A 13,549-nucleotide genomic window follows, 5' to 3' on the forward strand; every position below is an offset into this window, starting at 1 on the left:
ACTTATATAGACCATTTCCTTCCCCGATGGAATCCTTGTTACGTATTGTCCTTCCGCGAGCGCTGGAAGCGCCTGAAAGTGACAGTGATGTTTATTGCGTTCAAGTCTTTATTCCGGGATGTCATACACAGATCTGTTATCCTATACGGTATCACTTTTATCATATGATGACGTCATAGGTTCTGCTGTACGGGAAATGTTCGGATCGTAGACAAAAGAAAACCGTAAACTGTTTTAATAATCGTTATTTTTTTATTTTGTCTTATGTCGTACACTTCGCTTTCATTTGAAAGATATTTACAATTGTTTTTATTTGATTTAGTTGGACAGACGAAGAAGTAAGGCGTAAAATTACAGTTCATCTGGAAGGATTCAGTGTCTACAACGAGGAAGATTCTCGCGCGCGCGCTCTCTCGCTCTCTCTCTCTAAAAGTAATAATTTAATGAAACACTTCTACAGAATGACGGATGATAGCAAATTTCGTTTGGATGATAGGAGGAATGGTAACTATAATAGAATAAAAATCATCTGATGAATACTGGCTTCGTTTTGCCCAGTTGGCCCAGTCGCTGTACCTTCTCGTTCGCGCTATACGTATTGTCTGCTCGGTGCACTATGAACAAGAACGATTGGTTGAATCCTCCAACCATAACCCAAATGGTTGTCGTTTTTGGATGAATGTCAGCAAAAAAAAAATCAATGTGATAATCACAATAATGGCAGTGTGTTTTGCATCCCGGGTGCTCGCGATTCTCACTCACCCTAAAACAAGGAAATCGCATCCCGCTCTTTTTCGTACGAGAAAACTTGAAAATAAAGAATTAATTTAAATTAATTTAAAATCTATACAACTGCGCTTCGTTCGCTCCCTTGCTCACCCTCCCTTCCCCGCTTTCGGTAGCATCCTCGTGATTCGGCGACTTCTTCTGTGACTCGCAGACCTTAGTTCGTCTTCTTCGCCGACTTCCTGGACGTCCGACCGAAGTCCTCGATGATGTCGTACTCCGGTACATCGGGACTGCCGGTGTCGTAGTAGGCGTAGTCATACTCGTCCTTATCGCCGGCAGGTCTCTTTGTGCTGGTGGCGTTCGGTGGAATCGTTGGAGCTTTGGAGAATGGTCGTGGACTGACTTTACTGCTACTGGCGGCGGATGACTTCTTGGTTGGAGGGGCGGCCGGGACGGTCGGCTTCACCGACGAGGACGAGAGGAATTCATTGATCTTGGCAGCGGCTTGACGTGCCCGTTCCAGGATGAGGTCGTTACCGCTGGCGGCGATGTTCTGGGAGTGAGCCGTTCGGAAGATTTCGTCTTCGTCGCTGGAGGACAGCGACTGCGAGACGGGCGTCGACTGTTGGAAGAAGTTGTTCCGGGAGGAGGTCAGGGGATCGTGGGTTTGCTTGCGGTCCTGGTTGAATTTGACCTTGACGCGGTTTCGGTAGAAGTCCTTTTCGTACAGTTCCGGGTGGTACTGGCCGTCGTCTTCGTTGGCTTCGATGGCAGGGCGTTGGGTGGTTGTGGTGGTGGTGGTGGTGGTTGTAGGGACCGGGCGTTGCTGGGGTTGTTGGAAGTAGTTGACTGGCTGTTTTCGTGCGGTTGGAGGTGCAGAAGTAGTGGTGGTAGTGGTTGTGGTGGACGTTACTGGTGGGACGGTCGGGACGTAAATGGTGCTTCGAGGTGGGGCGGGGTTGATCTTTTCCTGAGGTTTATCGGGCTTTTGGATGATGAACTGGAGCAGGGCTTTCTTGCTAAGGGCGTTCGGTTTGAAGGTCGTTGGGTTGTACTGATCTTTCGGGACTAGGGTGGAGAATTTCTTGATCGACGAAGGCGTGTAGTTGTCGTTGCTGTTTCGGGAAATCGTCTGGTAGCGTTCGTTGGTGACCGTTGGCCGCTGAGTTGTGGTGCTTGAAACGGGAGTAGCGGCCGTCGTTCTGGGGTCATAGGGGTTCTGCTGCAGGGATTGTGGATGCTGTCGGATGGTGTGTTGCTGAGGTTGTGGTCGATAGCTGAGCGGGTTGTAGGTGGATGGTTTGTAGCTCTCGAATGCTACGGTGGTAGTGGGGGCAGCGGTAGTGGTAGTAGTGGTACTGGTACGGCTGCCTTGGTACTCGTTGTAGTTGAACTGACTGAGACGGCTTTGCTCTACGTTGAAGGTGCGTGGTTGAGCACGGTTTCGCTGAGGTTCCTGGGTTGTTGTGAACAGTTCGGTGACCGCCCGTTCGGTAGCTTTGTTTTCGAAGCCGGTATTGAAGAACTGAGGCGCTTGGGTAATTCTGGAGTTAAAGTTCTGCTGAGCAGGTGCGACAGTAGTTGTCGAAGAGGTGGTGGAGGATGTTCGGAAATCGTTACTTGGATTGCGGTTGAAGAACTGGAAGTTGATATTCGGTAGCTGGGTTGTGGTGGATGGATTCGGGAAGTTTCCATGGAAGAACTGCGGTTGATTGTTGAAGTTACCCAGTTGTTCGTTTATATGACTGGCTGGTGTGGACACTGAGATCCGGAAGTCCCTTACGGGAGCGGGAGCGGGAGTGCTTGAAGGGAATCTCTGCTGTTGCTGCTGGTGCTGCTGCTGTTGCTGAGGGAATGGCGCAGGAGTAGTTTGGTACTGTGGAATCAGTGGAGTCCTTGCTGGAGTGGTGTTGATCTGCTGTTGCTGGAAGAAACCATTACCGTTTCGGTTGGTTCCGGAGTTTTGAGTGGGTCGTTGTCCTGCTCGGGAGAATGGCACCGGAGTCGATGCCGGTGGTTCCTTGAAGTTGACCTGAGTGTTGTTCTGGGGCTGCAGAATGGTCGTTGGTTGCTGACGGAAGTTGTTGGATCCGCGGTTGAAATTTGGAATCTTTGGTACATCTACGAAGTCTTCCGGAGTGGTTGACTGAAGTCGTGTTTGCCGTGGGGGAGTGGGTTTGACATCGTTCCGAACGATGTTGAGGTTGTGGGCCCGAACGCTTCCCCTACCACGGTTGCGTCCTCGTGTTTGAGACTTGGTGGTGGCGGGTGTCGTAACCGGAGCAGCTGTGCTGGACGCGGGCTTCCGAATGTAGTCCTCTTCGAAGTCTTCCTTTCCGTTGTTGCGGTTGTTGAAGAAGTGCGAACTGTGCGATCCACGGAAGATTTCATCATCTGTAAAAGGGAACAAGTAAACATAATCGAACAAGAGACGGCATTGCCAGGGATGAGTGATTCGAGGTTGTAGTGGTGATAATGATGACAAGCGTGGCCATTTGAATATTTACTATTGTAATCGGTACGCTGCTGCTGTTGGCGTTGTTGCTGATGCTGTGGTTGCTGTTGTTGTTGTTGTTGCTGTTGTTGTTGCTGTGGCTGCTGCTGTTGCTGCTGTTGGCGTTGTTGCTGTTGCTGTGGTTGCTGCTGGCGTTGTTGTTGCTGCTGCTGTTGCTGTTGCTGTGGCTGCTGCTGGCGTTGTTGTTGCTGTGGCTGCTGCTGTTGTTGTGGCTGTTGTTGCTGTGGCTGCTGTTGCTGCGGTCTCTGATTGTTGACGAAGCTAGTCGGCGTGGTGGATCGATTTTCGTCAGGACGACGATGGTCGGACGGGGTAGCTGTAGCCGCTTGAGCAGTTAGCTGTCGATACTGCTGTTGTTGGGCTTGCTGTTGCTGATTATAAATTAGCTGTTGCTGCTTGTGTTGCTGATGTTTCTGCTGGATTTGCTTCTGATATTGGCTGTTCGCCTTGTTGTTGTTGTAATTCTCAGTTGTCGTGAACGGAGGTGGCGTGGTTGTCGTCGTCGTTGTGGTACTGGTCCTAGTCGTATATACCGGAGGTTGTCGATGATGCTGGGGTCTCTGAACCGAAGGGATTTGGTTGAAATTCTGTACTGCTGCAGGGGTTTGCTGAGGCTTTGAGCTTTGATTCACGATGTACTGCTTGCTACGCCTAGCGTCATCTGTATATGAAAAGAAAGTAATCAGTGTTGAATGTATGTTGGTTCTTTCCACGGCTAATTGAGGGCACCCACTGGTTTCTGCCCGCTGCAGGTGGAAAGTGGCTTCCTCCTCTTCGGCGAATGGAGCCCGTTTGCTCTCGAAACCGGATCCGAGTCGGTAGAGGTCGAAATTGTCACTGCCGTAATAGAGCGTGGCTGCTTCACAGTCGACATCGCCCCAATCGGCACAGATTTGAGCTTCCTGATCGAAAGCCGTACCATTGGGGCAAAGGAATCTGAAGTCTTGCACCTGTTGGGAAAATGAGTAGTGGTTGTTCGGTGGCGCAATTTTGCACAAGGCCACGTGCGCCCACGCAGATCAATTTCCAAAACACGCGGCATGGGAAGAATACAATAGAGCCATACAGTTAACAGAGGGGAAGAAAAATGAGAGAAGAAAAACAGATTAATTCGTGAGAAAAATTTAAATTGCGGAGCTTGTGCACGATGCAAGCGGTCTCTGGTTGATACGCTCTGTGTGGGTCTTTGGGTCTTTGGGTGGGCGAGCGCGCGGTCGTGGCGTGCCTTATGAGCGTGTGCTGCTGGCAGTGCTGGTCTATTTACCTACTCCTATAGTGTACTAGAGAGCGAGCGTTGAAAACAATGGTGGTCGTGATTATAAAATGAGGTGTGAAATAAGCGCGTCGTCTTGGTCGTCGTCGCCGCGTCGATGCCGGTGTTGGTTCTTTTGCGCAATGGGCATGCAAAAAAGGTGCCTTAAGAAGAATCAATCGAGTTGGATGGCCTTCCCAAGGCTTCGGTGGACCGTTCTTAAGCCATGCCAACCGTGGGAACTGGTTATGCAATGAAAATTAGCACCTTATGATCGGACCGCAAGGGCAGATTCATCGATCCGAACAACAGTTCCCTAATCAATTAACGACTTTGGAGACACTGAGTTTAAGCTCCCGATCGTCGATCAGCGAGGCAACCAAAATTGGACAAAAACCGTCCGACTCTCGCTCATCTGGTTTTAAAGGTCAATCGAGTCTCTAGGGAAAATCGTGCCGATCACGCTCTCTCTCTCTCTCTGTCTCCTTTCGCTTCTGTTTCATCTTGTGTATGAAGTATGTAGACCTAGGTCAAGCATTTGACGGGGGAGGGGTTGATTAGTGTTTGGTTTTAGTAGTTAAGTGATGATGATTGTACAAAAACAAAACAAGCAGTGATACTCGTCGTCCGGTGGTGGTGTGGCAATGCAGGAATGCCACAGTCCCATCGGTAACTTACGCCAATTCCGGACACTTTGACGCACACGTGGAACATCTGACACTGGGTTTCGGAGTCTGCGTAGTAACCGCCGAGGATTTTGTCCCGGCAGGTGAAGCTGGTTTTGGGCATGTTGTCCAGACTGTAACGCGGTCCGGAGTGGACCTGGCCATCGTTGCTGATGATTGCTGTCGTTAGGAAGAGCGCTGAAAGTGGACGGAAAGCAAATTGTACGGTTAGTAAGGATATTATTTATTCTTAGATTCTTGCTAAATGATCGTATGAGCAAAGCTCCATTTTCTATGCACAATGGTACCTTCAAGGTTCTATGGTCACATTGATGGTGGTGAAGTTGATCACTACGCAGTTCAATTTTCGATTCTTAATAATACATTTTTCATAAGATAATTTGTTTGGAATTTTTGTTCCTCAAAATCCGATCATAATGATCATTTATTCTGGTGCTGTGTATGGCGAAATTACTTTTTTACTTAACTGTGGGTCGCTGAATCCGAATCTGAAATCAGGTTTCGTTAAAATTAACGATTTTGTATTATAGAAATGATTTACTGTGACAAACTGATGTTAATTGCCCACATTTAGGCGTATTTTTTTAAAACTATTTTGCGATAAGGGGATTAGATTTTGATAAGTCTTTAGTGGGAATGACATTATAGTCGAAATACGTATCTGTCGTGGATACCAAAATTAATTAAGTAGAATTAAGTGTAAGATAACCTTTTTTGCTGTTTTTTAAGCATTCCGTTAACAACCCAATTTCATTACTTCAACTTATTTTTTTTTATGTTAAAATTAACATTTCAGCCAAATATAATTTTGAAATAACATAATTTATGATTAGTTCCTAACATTTGCTACAACATATAAAGAACTTCAGCTAGCTGAGTAAAAGCTCAGCGAACTTCGTAGGAATTCAGTGAACTTAGTAGAAACACATAAAACGCAGAAGAACGTAGAAAATTTGTCATCAAACTTTGTAGAAATTTAACGAAATTAAGAAATTTGGGAAACTTCTTAAAACTTCAGCAACTTTGTATGAACATCTCGGAAACCGTACAAAGGGAATTTAAGATAAATTAAAAGAGCTTCGAAAACATTCTGGAATACTTCGTAGAAGCGGGGAACTTGTACAAATTTAGGAGCTTCGATGAAGTTCAAGGATCATTTTATGTTGCATTAAACCTTATTAAACCTCCGGGACCTTCTTTCAATTTTAGGGCACTTCTTAAAAGATTGGCCTTGGAATAGTTTACGAAATTCCGTAGAAGTTCAAAATATTTATGGATTTTTTGAAATAGTTCAGCGATCTATGCAGAAGCTAAGCGAATTTAATAGACATTCGAAGAACTGCACAAAACTTCATAGGGAGCAAGGGATTTTGTAAAAGTTCAGGGAACTTTGCAGAAGCTCGGTCAACTTTATAGAACCTTAGCGAACTTTGTAAGAGTTCTGGAAGTTTTGTAGATGCTCAAAGAATATTGTAGAGGTTCAGAAATCTTTAAAGAACTTCAGGATTTTTTGGAACTTCCAGCCTGACTTTGGAAATTTTGTGCTGCCTATATGGTCAGGACAATTAGTAGAAGTTCGTAGAAGTTTGAAATTGGAGATCTTCTCTTTAGGGAATAATGAGATATTCAGGGAACAATGTATGAGTTATAGGAAATATGTATGTACAAGTTCAAAACTCCTGATAGAAATTCAGTTGTAGTTTGTGTAAGCTATTGACAAATCGTAGATGTTCAGGGAGCTTCATAGAAATGGACACATCTTTCCCAGATTTCACAGAACTTTGCATAAACTCAGGATGATTCATAGAGGCTCAGGGAACTTTGGATAAGTTCAATCGATTGGGAAGAAGTTCAGGGTTCTTTTTCTGAGTTTAGGGAACTGAGTTTAAGTTCTAGAAACTTTGTTTAAAATAAAGAATATGAAGGTTATACAAGTTCAGGAAACGTCGTTGAATTTTAGATAACATTGTTGATGATTACGGATTTTCTGTTGAGAAATAATTTTAAAAACTTTTGAAAAATGAAATGGTTGATGCAGTAATATTCGTATGATCTTGTCAAAATTTTAGATGATGTTTATCTTATATTTCAAAAGTATTTGAAAGATCTCCAGCTAATCGAAGATTTCAATAAAGTTCTCTGAATATTTTTTTCAATACCTCAGTTTTTTTTTCCTTGATTTGTTTTCCGTCGATCTTGTTTTCCGTGCTGAGCACCCATGCCACCGACACCAGGGAGGCAACTCCCACATCTGGACCCTTTTTATCGACCCATCTACTCATGAACCGGGGACCAACGGCTTTACTTCCATTCCGAAGGAAGGCGTGTTCAGAGATGTTATGCCTCAGAACATCCCGGCGGCGCCGACTGGGATTGAACCCAGGCCTGCTGGGGTGAGAGGTAATCGCGCTTACCACTACACCACCGGCGCCGCTAAATACCTCAAGTTGATCAAGCATTATTCTGAAGATTTTCCATTGTTTAGAGAGAGAGAGGAAAGTACTAGTTCTCTCTCTCATGCCAACGCAAATTTTACTCCGCTCAGATCTGAATACACCATAAAGCTGGGTTTAGACTAGGCAAGTCAAATGATCAACTCAGGTGAATTCAATTGGCTTGAAAAGTTGAGCCTGGTTCAACTTTTTTCAATTCAAGTCAGTTGATCAAGTCAGTTGAATGGCACGGTTTACACGTTCAATTCGCGTTCAAGTCAGTTGAATTCAACTGACTTGATCAATTGACTTGGCCTGTCTAAACCCAGCATAATTCTCCAGCAGAATTGCTCTCACTATTCTCGGCTTCAGCTCCATATCATCATCGGAGCTGAATCGTAAAGAATCGAGAGAAAAACAGGATCCTGGACGGGTCCATAAGCTGTCATCCTAAACAGCTCCCAGTGAATTATTCGGGTCGATGATTCGGATCCGGAGCTGAGCTGTGAGGTGGAGAGCTGCGGAGTGTGCGGAAGAGAATGATGTAAAGGAACAACATCAGCAATAACGGGCTGTTTACACTTATGCTAGTTCACTAGCTGAACCAGCTCAATAAACTAGCGCGAATAACAGTTGTTTCTGAAATATCATGCTTTTAGATACTGACAGTTCTAGTACACTAGCGCTAGTGAACCAGCGTATATGTAAACACCACATAAGAGCCGGGTACGTAAATACATTCACTGAGGCAAATAGACTTAAGAATTTCATAAGGCTCGACTTATAAACGACACATATGAATTTCATAAGCGCGACTTATGAAAAAATTTCGTCTTACATAAGGTAGCTCTTGTACGCTTTTAGCCATCCCGTTTACCCAAACTTTGAAAGACGAGTGGTACAGGAACAGGACCCGTAGTAACAACGTCCACGGTTCGGTCTGCTCCGTATAATTATTTTTTTGTCGACATTATTTTTCATAAGGCAAATCTATGAAATTCATATTGATTTCTTGTGACTAAAATTAATAAGTGGTTCTTATGGAATTCTTACGATCTTTTACCTCGGTGTTTGATAATACCAGAAGTAATTTCACTAATATCGACATGATATAACCGATTACAATTATTTTACTTTCTGTTCGTTAATCGATTATTCGACTATAAATCGGAAATCACCAGATGAGTGAAACGTCATTTCAAATATAAGGGCCGTTCATAAATAATGAGACAATTTGAAAGGGACCGTAGCTAATCACAAATTACGTTCCCACGGTAACTGAAAGAAACACGAGTGCTGACCGGTTGCTACTACGGCCAACAAAGGAACAACTACTTCAAATAACGGCACAAAACCAACCGTTTGAAAATCATTTTTGAAGTAATGTATTATTGTCGCGCTTATGTTAAATTCTCATTTGATGACGGTCGAAGCGCGCCGCTCATACGTGCGCTGCAACCCCGCCCATAAGGATTATCCCAAAGATATCTAATTAACAAGATATCCCACTAATCAATTCCTCATATAAGGCATATAGTTACCACCCTTATGTGATCGCAGTGCTATCTGTTGAGTGCACATTGAAACTGTTAAGCGTTCCCCGCCAACTTTACCACGAAGGCTCAATAATTGACAGGTGTCAGCATGGCAGATGTCAACGCGGACGTTGATGATCAGCCGAGGGAAGAGGACGATATCGTCCTCGAAGTCATCATTATTATATTGCGAGGAGGGTGACTCTATCCAAGATGCATTAATTTTTTTGCTTTGCTGTCGTGAGATGCACTCGCGCTTAATAGATAGAAACACCATTGATTATGATTTTGAAGATTTCCTGCAAAAAGGTGGAGAGCGATGCGAGTAGATGGGCTTAGATATAAGAGATGAAAAAAGATTTTTCGTAGATTGATTCGCTAGTGTGAGATTTTTCGACCATTTAAAATCGAGATTTAGATGTGTCGCACCCCTCGTTATATTGCGATAGCAAGATTCTTACTTGTTTGTGATTGCTTCGATTTTCAATCATTACCAGTTTATATGCAACACTTGAGAAGACAATCACACATCCAAGCGCGCATCATGATGTATATATGTTTTGCTTTCGAGCGAAAGAGTTTCCAATATACCACCGGTATCAGTAAGATGCAAATCTCTAATAGTAATTGATGTTTTGCGGAGCTGTTGTTGAACATATTCTTAATAAGCATAGATGTAAAAATGGGAAAAAACCCCTTCCCTCTCTCTAAAGAATTATTCCAACACCCCAGCCACTGGAAATGCACCGTATCGAAATCATTGCTAAACGTAATAAAATATGCCATCTTCTTTGGCCAACGCAACAAGCATTCCGTTCAAAAATTACGTTGGAATAATCATTACTTTCCTATTTTATAACGTAGGAAGTATTTGACAACGTCGATGAAAACAAACGCAAACGGGAATAGCCGAAGCTGAATGAGTGATGACGCCACTTCGTGTTTTGATTTGCACTGTACCCGTCCGCTCAGTTGTGTGGGTTCGTACATGCATAGATATTGGTGTGCGTGTTTTCTTACAACGCAGCAGTTCAACGTTGTCTCGTCACAAACCGTTTGGCGCTGTTATCTGTCTCTATAAATTCCAAAGAGTGAAGGGGGTCTGATTACATCCATTTCCCCTAGTATTTAGTTTAGAATAAATAATAATATTTCAACTACCCAAGTAACGATAGGCACGTTGTTTCAGCTTTTTGGCTATATACGGGCCTCATCAGAACTAGCTTCTAGCAAGGGTTGCATGATAATTTACATACAAAACCCTGCTGCCGCCCATCTCTCCCTCTGAGTATTTCTATTTGTGACATAGGGGAATTTACGTATTTTCGTCAATCTAAGCAGCGTCTGCACTTCTACTAGCATTTTCTCAGCGTCACGCACATATATGATGTGTCTGTTTGTTTACATTCATCTGCTGCTTGCTTTTCTATCCATTCCAATCGACAGAATTTTTCAAAACGTTTTGAAAGCGTTTTTACAACGCTCCAAACTTCTCAGGTGAGTGTGACTATTGTCGGCAGCCTCTTTTTCTTCGGCAACCTTCCCATTAGAACTGCGTGTTAACCAGCTGTTTTATTATCGGCAACTCGAAATCAACCCCATTTTGTAGTGCGTATGCTTTATTTGAAGAAAAATGTAGCATTACTGGATTGCTCGATCGTTCAAATATAATCAGATTGAAGCTGAAAGGCTAAACAATCGTTTGGACACATTCAGGGAAGTGCGTTGATGGGAAAACATAGTGAAATTAACGTTTAAATTTTGGTTGCCGAAAACAGTCAATGGGTGCCGAAGCCAACATTTACCCTATTATAGACAATGCCATTTGAAATTGGCTACCAAAAACATCATCGTATCTTTTTGAAACAGTATCCGAATTATTTCTAAGGTTGTTTGGATGAATGGATGAATGCTCCATCATCCAACAATATGAACAAAGTTGATCTGGGTATTGAATATTTTTGTTATTTTATATGTCACATGATCGCTTTGGTTCGAGTCTCTGGCCATTTCCCCGGGGGAATTTGGAACGTGGGTGGCCAATATGGTCGATATAACAATCAATACGAAACTAATGATTTAAAATTCGCCAATGACTTGACTAACCGATTGGTCCCAGGCAGAGGCGATGTTTTATAAGAAACGCGCGGTGAAAATAAAAGTAAATCTGGTTGCATGGCCAACAAGTTATTTTGTCTGCAAGGTTTGGCAACCCGCAATTTTGTGTTTACTTCGAACGACTTTAAAGTGTCGTCTGCTTTAGCGTCCCGGTAAAACGAATACTTTTTTAACCGTATCGGTAGTCTTTATTTGAAGATTTCCCTTGAAATGTACGGCATTCTTATGTAAAAATACACCAAATAAAACGTGACAAAATCACCGACAAACCGACATGAATGACCATAGCAAAAACAATAACATTTCTGACCAAAGCACACAACTGACAACTGGCTCCGTATTCGCGGGAAATATTTAGCTAAGCCATGAACCCACATGCAAAAGTTATGAATTGGTTCGTGTCTGATATATTCTGGAAAAAATCCTTTGGTTTTGACAGTCCGGACACTGCACATTTGAATTGGCCGTTGTCGGTTTGACAGTGACAAAATGTCAGTTCCTTCTGGTTTCTCTAAGACAGCGTCGTCAGAGAAAATTTGTTCCAATTCTGTTGGTTTCCTTCCGATCAAAGCGTGACAAAAACGATTATGAAGCGTAATCAATCTACCATATTGATAATTGAATTGTCGTCTGGATTAATGTCGTTGTTGTTGTTGTTTTTTTTATTGCCGACACTTAACATCTGCTGATGCATTCGTGTCTTTGGATTAATGTCTGGTTTAAACTGATTTATCATATTTCAGCTGCATTTCAATTACGATTTAGATTTAACATGGCATCGGATTACGGAAAACTATTAGCAGCTCCAGGTGTGGTTCCTCATTTTAAAATTGATGTAAAAGATTATAATATGCCTGACTTGATTGATGATTTCAAGAGCAAATTTTCATTACGTCGAAAGTAACAAAGGTAAACCAAGTCGAGCTATCAGTGTCAATCGATGCTCCTGCTGTTACACTATATTCTGTCCGAATATAGGATCACATCCCATTTTTAAATTTATTTACCAGTGAAATTGCTTTTTGACGTAATCACCTTCCGATCAAAATAGTTTTAGATGTTACTTAAGTCACCCGATTTCTATGGAGATGCCGTTTGACTTAAGTAACAGCGCTGAGAAACCCGTGAAAAGTGTACGTTCGTCGTTTCGCTTTCTCATTATTAAAGTGAATAAATCGAACTGTTTGTTGCTAAGATGATTTCGGTGGTCCTAAAATGATCAATGGGCTGCACGTAAGGAGACGTAATTGATAATTCTCCCGAATATCCTGGTAAATACACTTTGACTTAAGTAACAATAGGGGCCACCAAACGACGTATAATAGCTTTTGACTTAAAAACCAGTATTTTTTAACATGAAAGCTAGCGAATTGCATTTGTATGATTAGAACCCTGCTATATATGTTAAACATTGCTATCACTATGAGATTATACGAGTTTAATTGAAAATAGGAATAACTTTTCGGTCATCAAAACAAAACTTTATTTTTCTCGGATTGGTGCGAATGTTACTTACGACATAATGAAAATTTGCTCTTGATTTATACTTTTCATACGCAAACTAATTTAAAATTAATTAAATCTCAAAAAATAAAGTTCAACCTCAATCACAATACTTCCCTCGATAGAATGTATAGAAACGTCAAAGAGATGCAAAATCAGCGCTGCGTAGGGGAATCGCGGAACTTACAATATTTAAGGGGGATTTCCGGTTCAATTGACCTAAACTTTGGATTTTTTCCAGGGAACTGGTAAGAGTTAGAGACCTGAGTTTTTTGTCAAATCTTTATTCATTCTTGCTCTACAACTGGGAATTTTTTCAAGTCCAAAAATCCAAAATGGCGTCCAATATGGCGGCTGCCAAAACTGCGAGCAGCCTAGAGGTCGCAAATCGTCACCTAGAAAGAAAATCGGCTCAGTTTTGGGAAGTACCCGCCGGAATCTGGACCAAGAAAAGTCTTCAAGTTGCTAGAGGTAGAATAGATTTCTGAAGAGTACATTTTGTTACTAATCCCGGATATCTAAAAAAATCAAAATTCCATACTATAGACTTTTGTCATCATGATATCTTTGTTGAAATCACAATTGAAAAAAAAAATCAGCTACCAAAAAATACAACTATGTAAAGTATGTTATGCGCTTAACTATTCCCAAGCAGCAGTTTTCCCATCAGCCCACATCACGTATTGAGTCAACTCATACCGAACCAAGTGCTATTCTCATTCCCTTTCAACTAACCTTCCGGTTATCACGATTTCGCTGTACAATAACGACAATCTTTT

General features: G+C 42.5%; 1 protein-coding gene across 2 annotated transcripts in view; it reads right to left on the reverse strand.

The window, feature by feature from the left end:
* Nucleotides 1-232: 232 nt before the first annotated feature.
* LOC135699868 (putative mediator of RNA polymerase II transcription subunit 26) overlaps nucleotides 233-13,549 on the reverse strand; it is a 94,010-nt gene continuing 80,693 nt past the window's right edge. Inside the window, exons 3-7 of one of the 2 annotated variants that reach the window (XM_065220238.1) lie at nucleotides 5,175-5,359; nucleotides 3,978-4,194; nucleotides 3,356-3,905; nucleotides 3,237-3,268; nucleotides 233-3,123 (exon numbers count right to left, since the gene is read on the reverse strand). In XM_065220238.1, coding sequence (XP_065076310.1) covers nucleotides 944-3,123; nucleotides 3,237-3,268; nucleotides 3,356-3,905; nucleotides 3,978-4,194; nucleotides 5,175-5,359 — 3,164 coding nt within the window. In that variant the 3' untranslated portion in view covers nucleotides 233-943. Of the gene's footprint in view, nucleotides 3,124-3,236; nucleotides 3,906-3,977; nucleotides 4,195-5,174; nucleotides 5,360-13,549 lie in introns of both variants that reach the window. The other variant, XM_065220229.1, reaches the window with a different exon arrangement.

Source organism: Ochlerotatus camptorhynchus, unplaced genomic scaffold, assembly GCF_037179485.1.
Source record: "Ochlerotatus camptorhynchus isolate MF236.1 unplaced genomic scaffold, CSIRO-AGI_Acam_v1.1 ptg000010l, whole genome shotgun sequence".
Lineage (NCBI taxonomy): Eukaryota > Metazoa > Arthropoda > Insecta > Diptera > Culicidae > Ochlerotatus > Ochlerotatus camptorhynchus.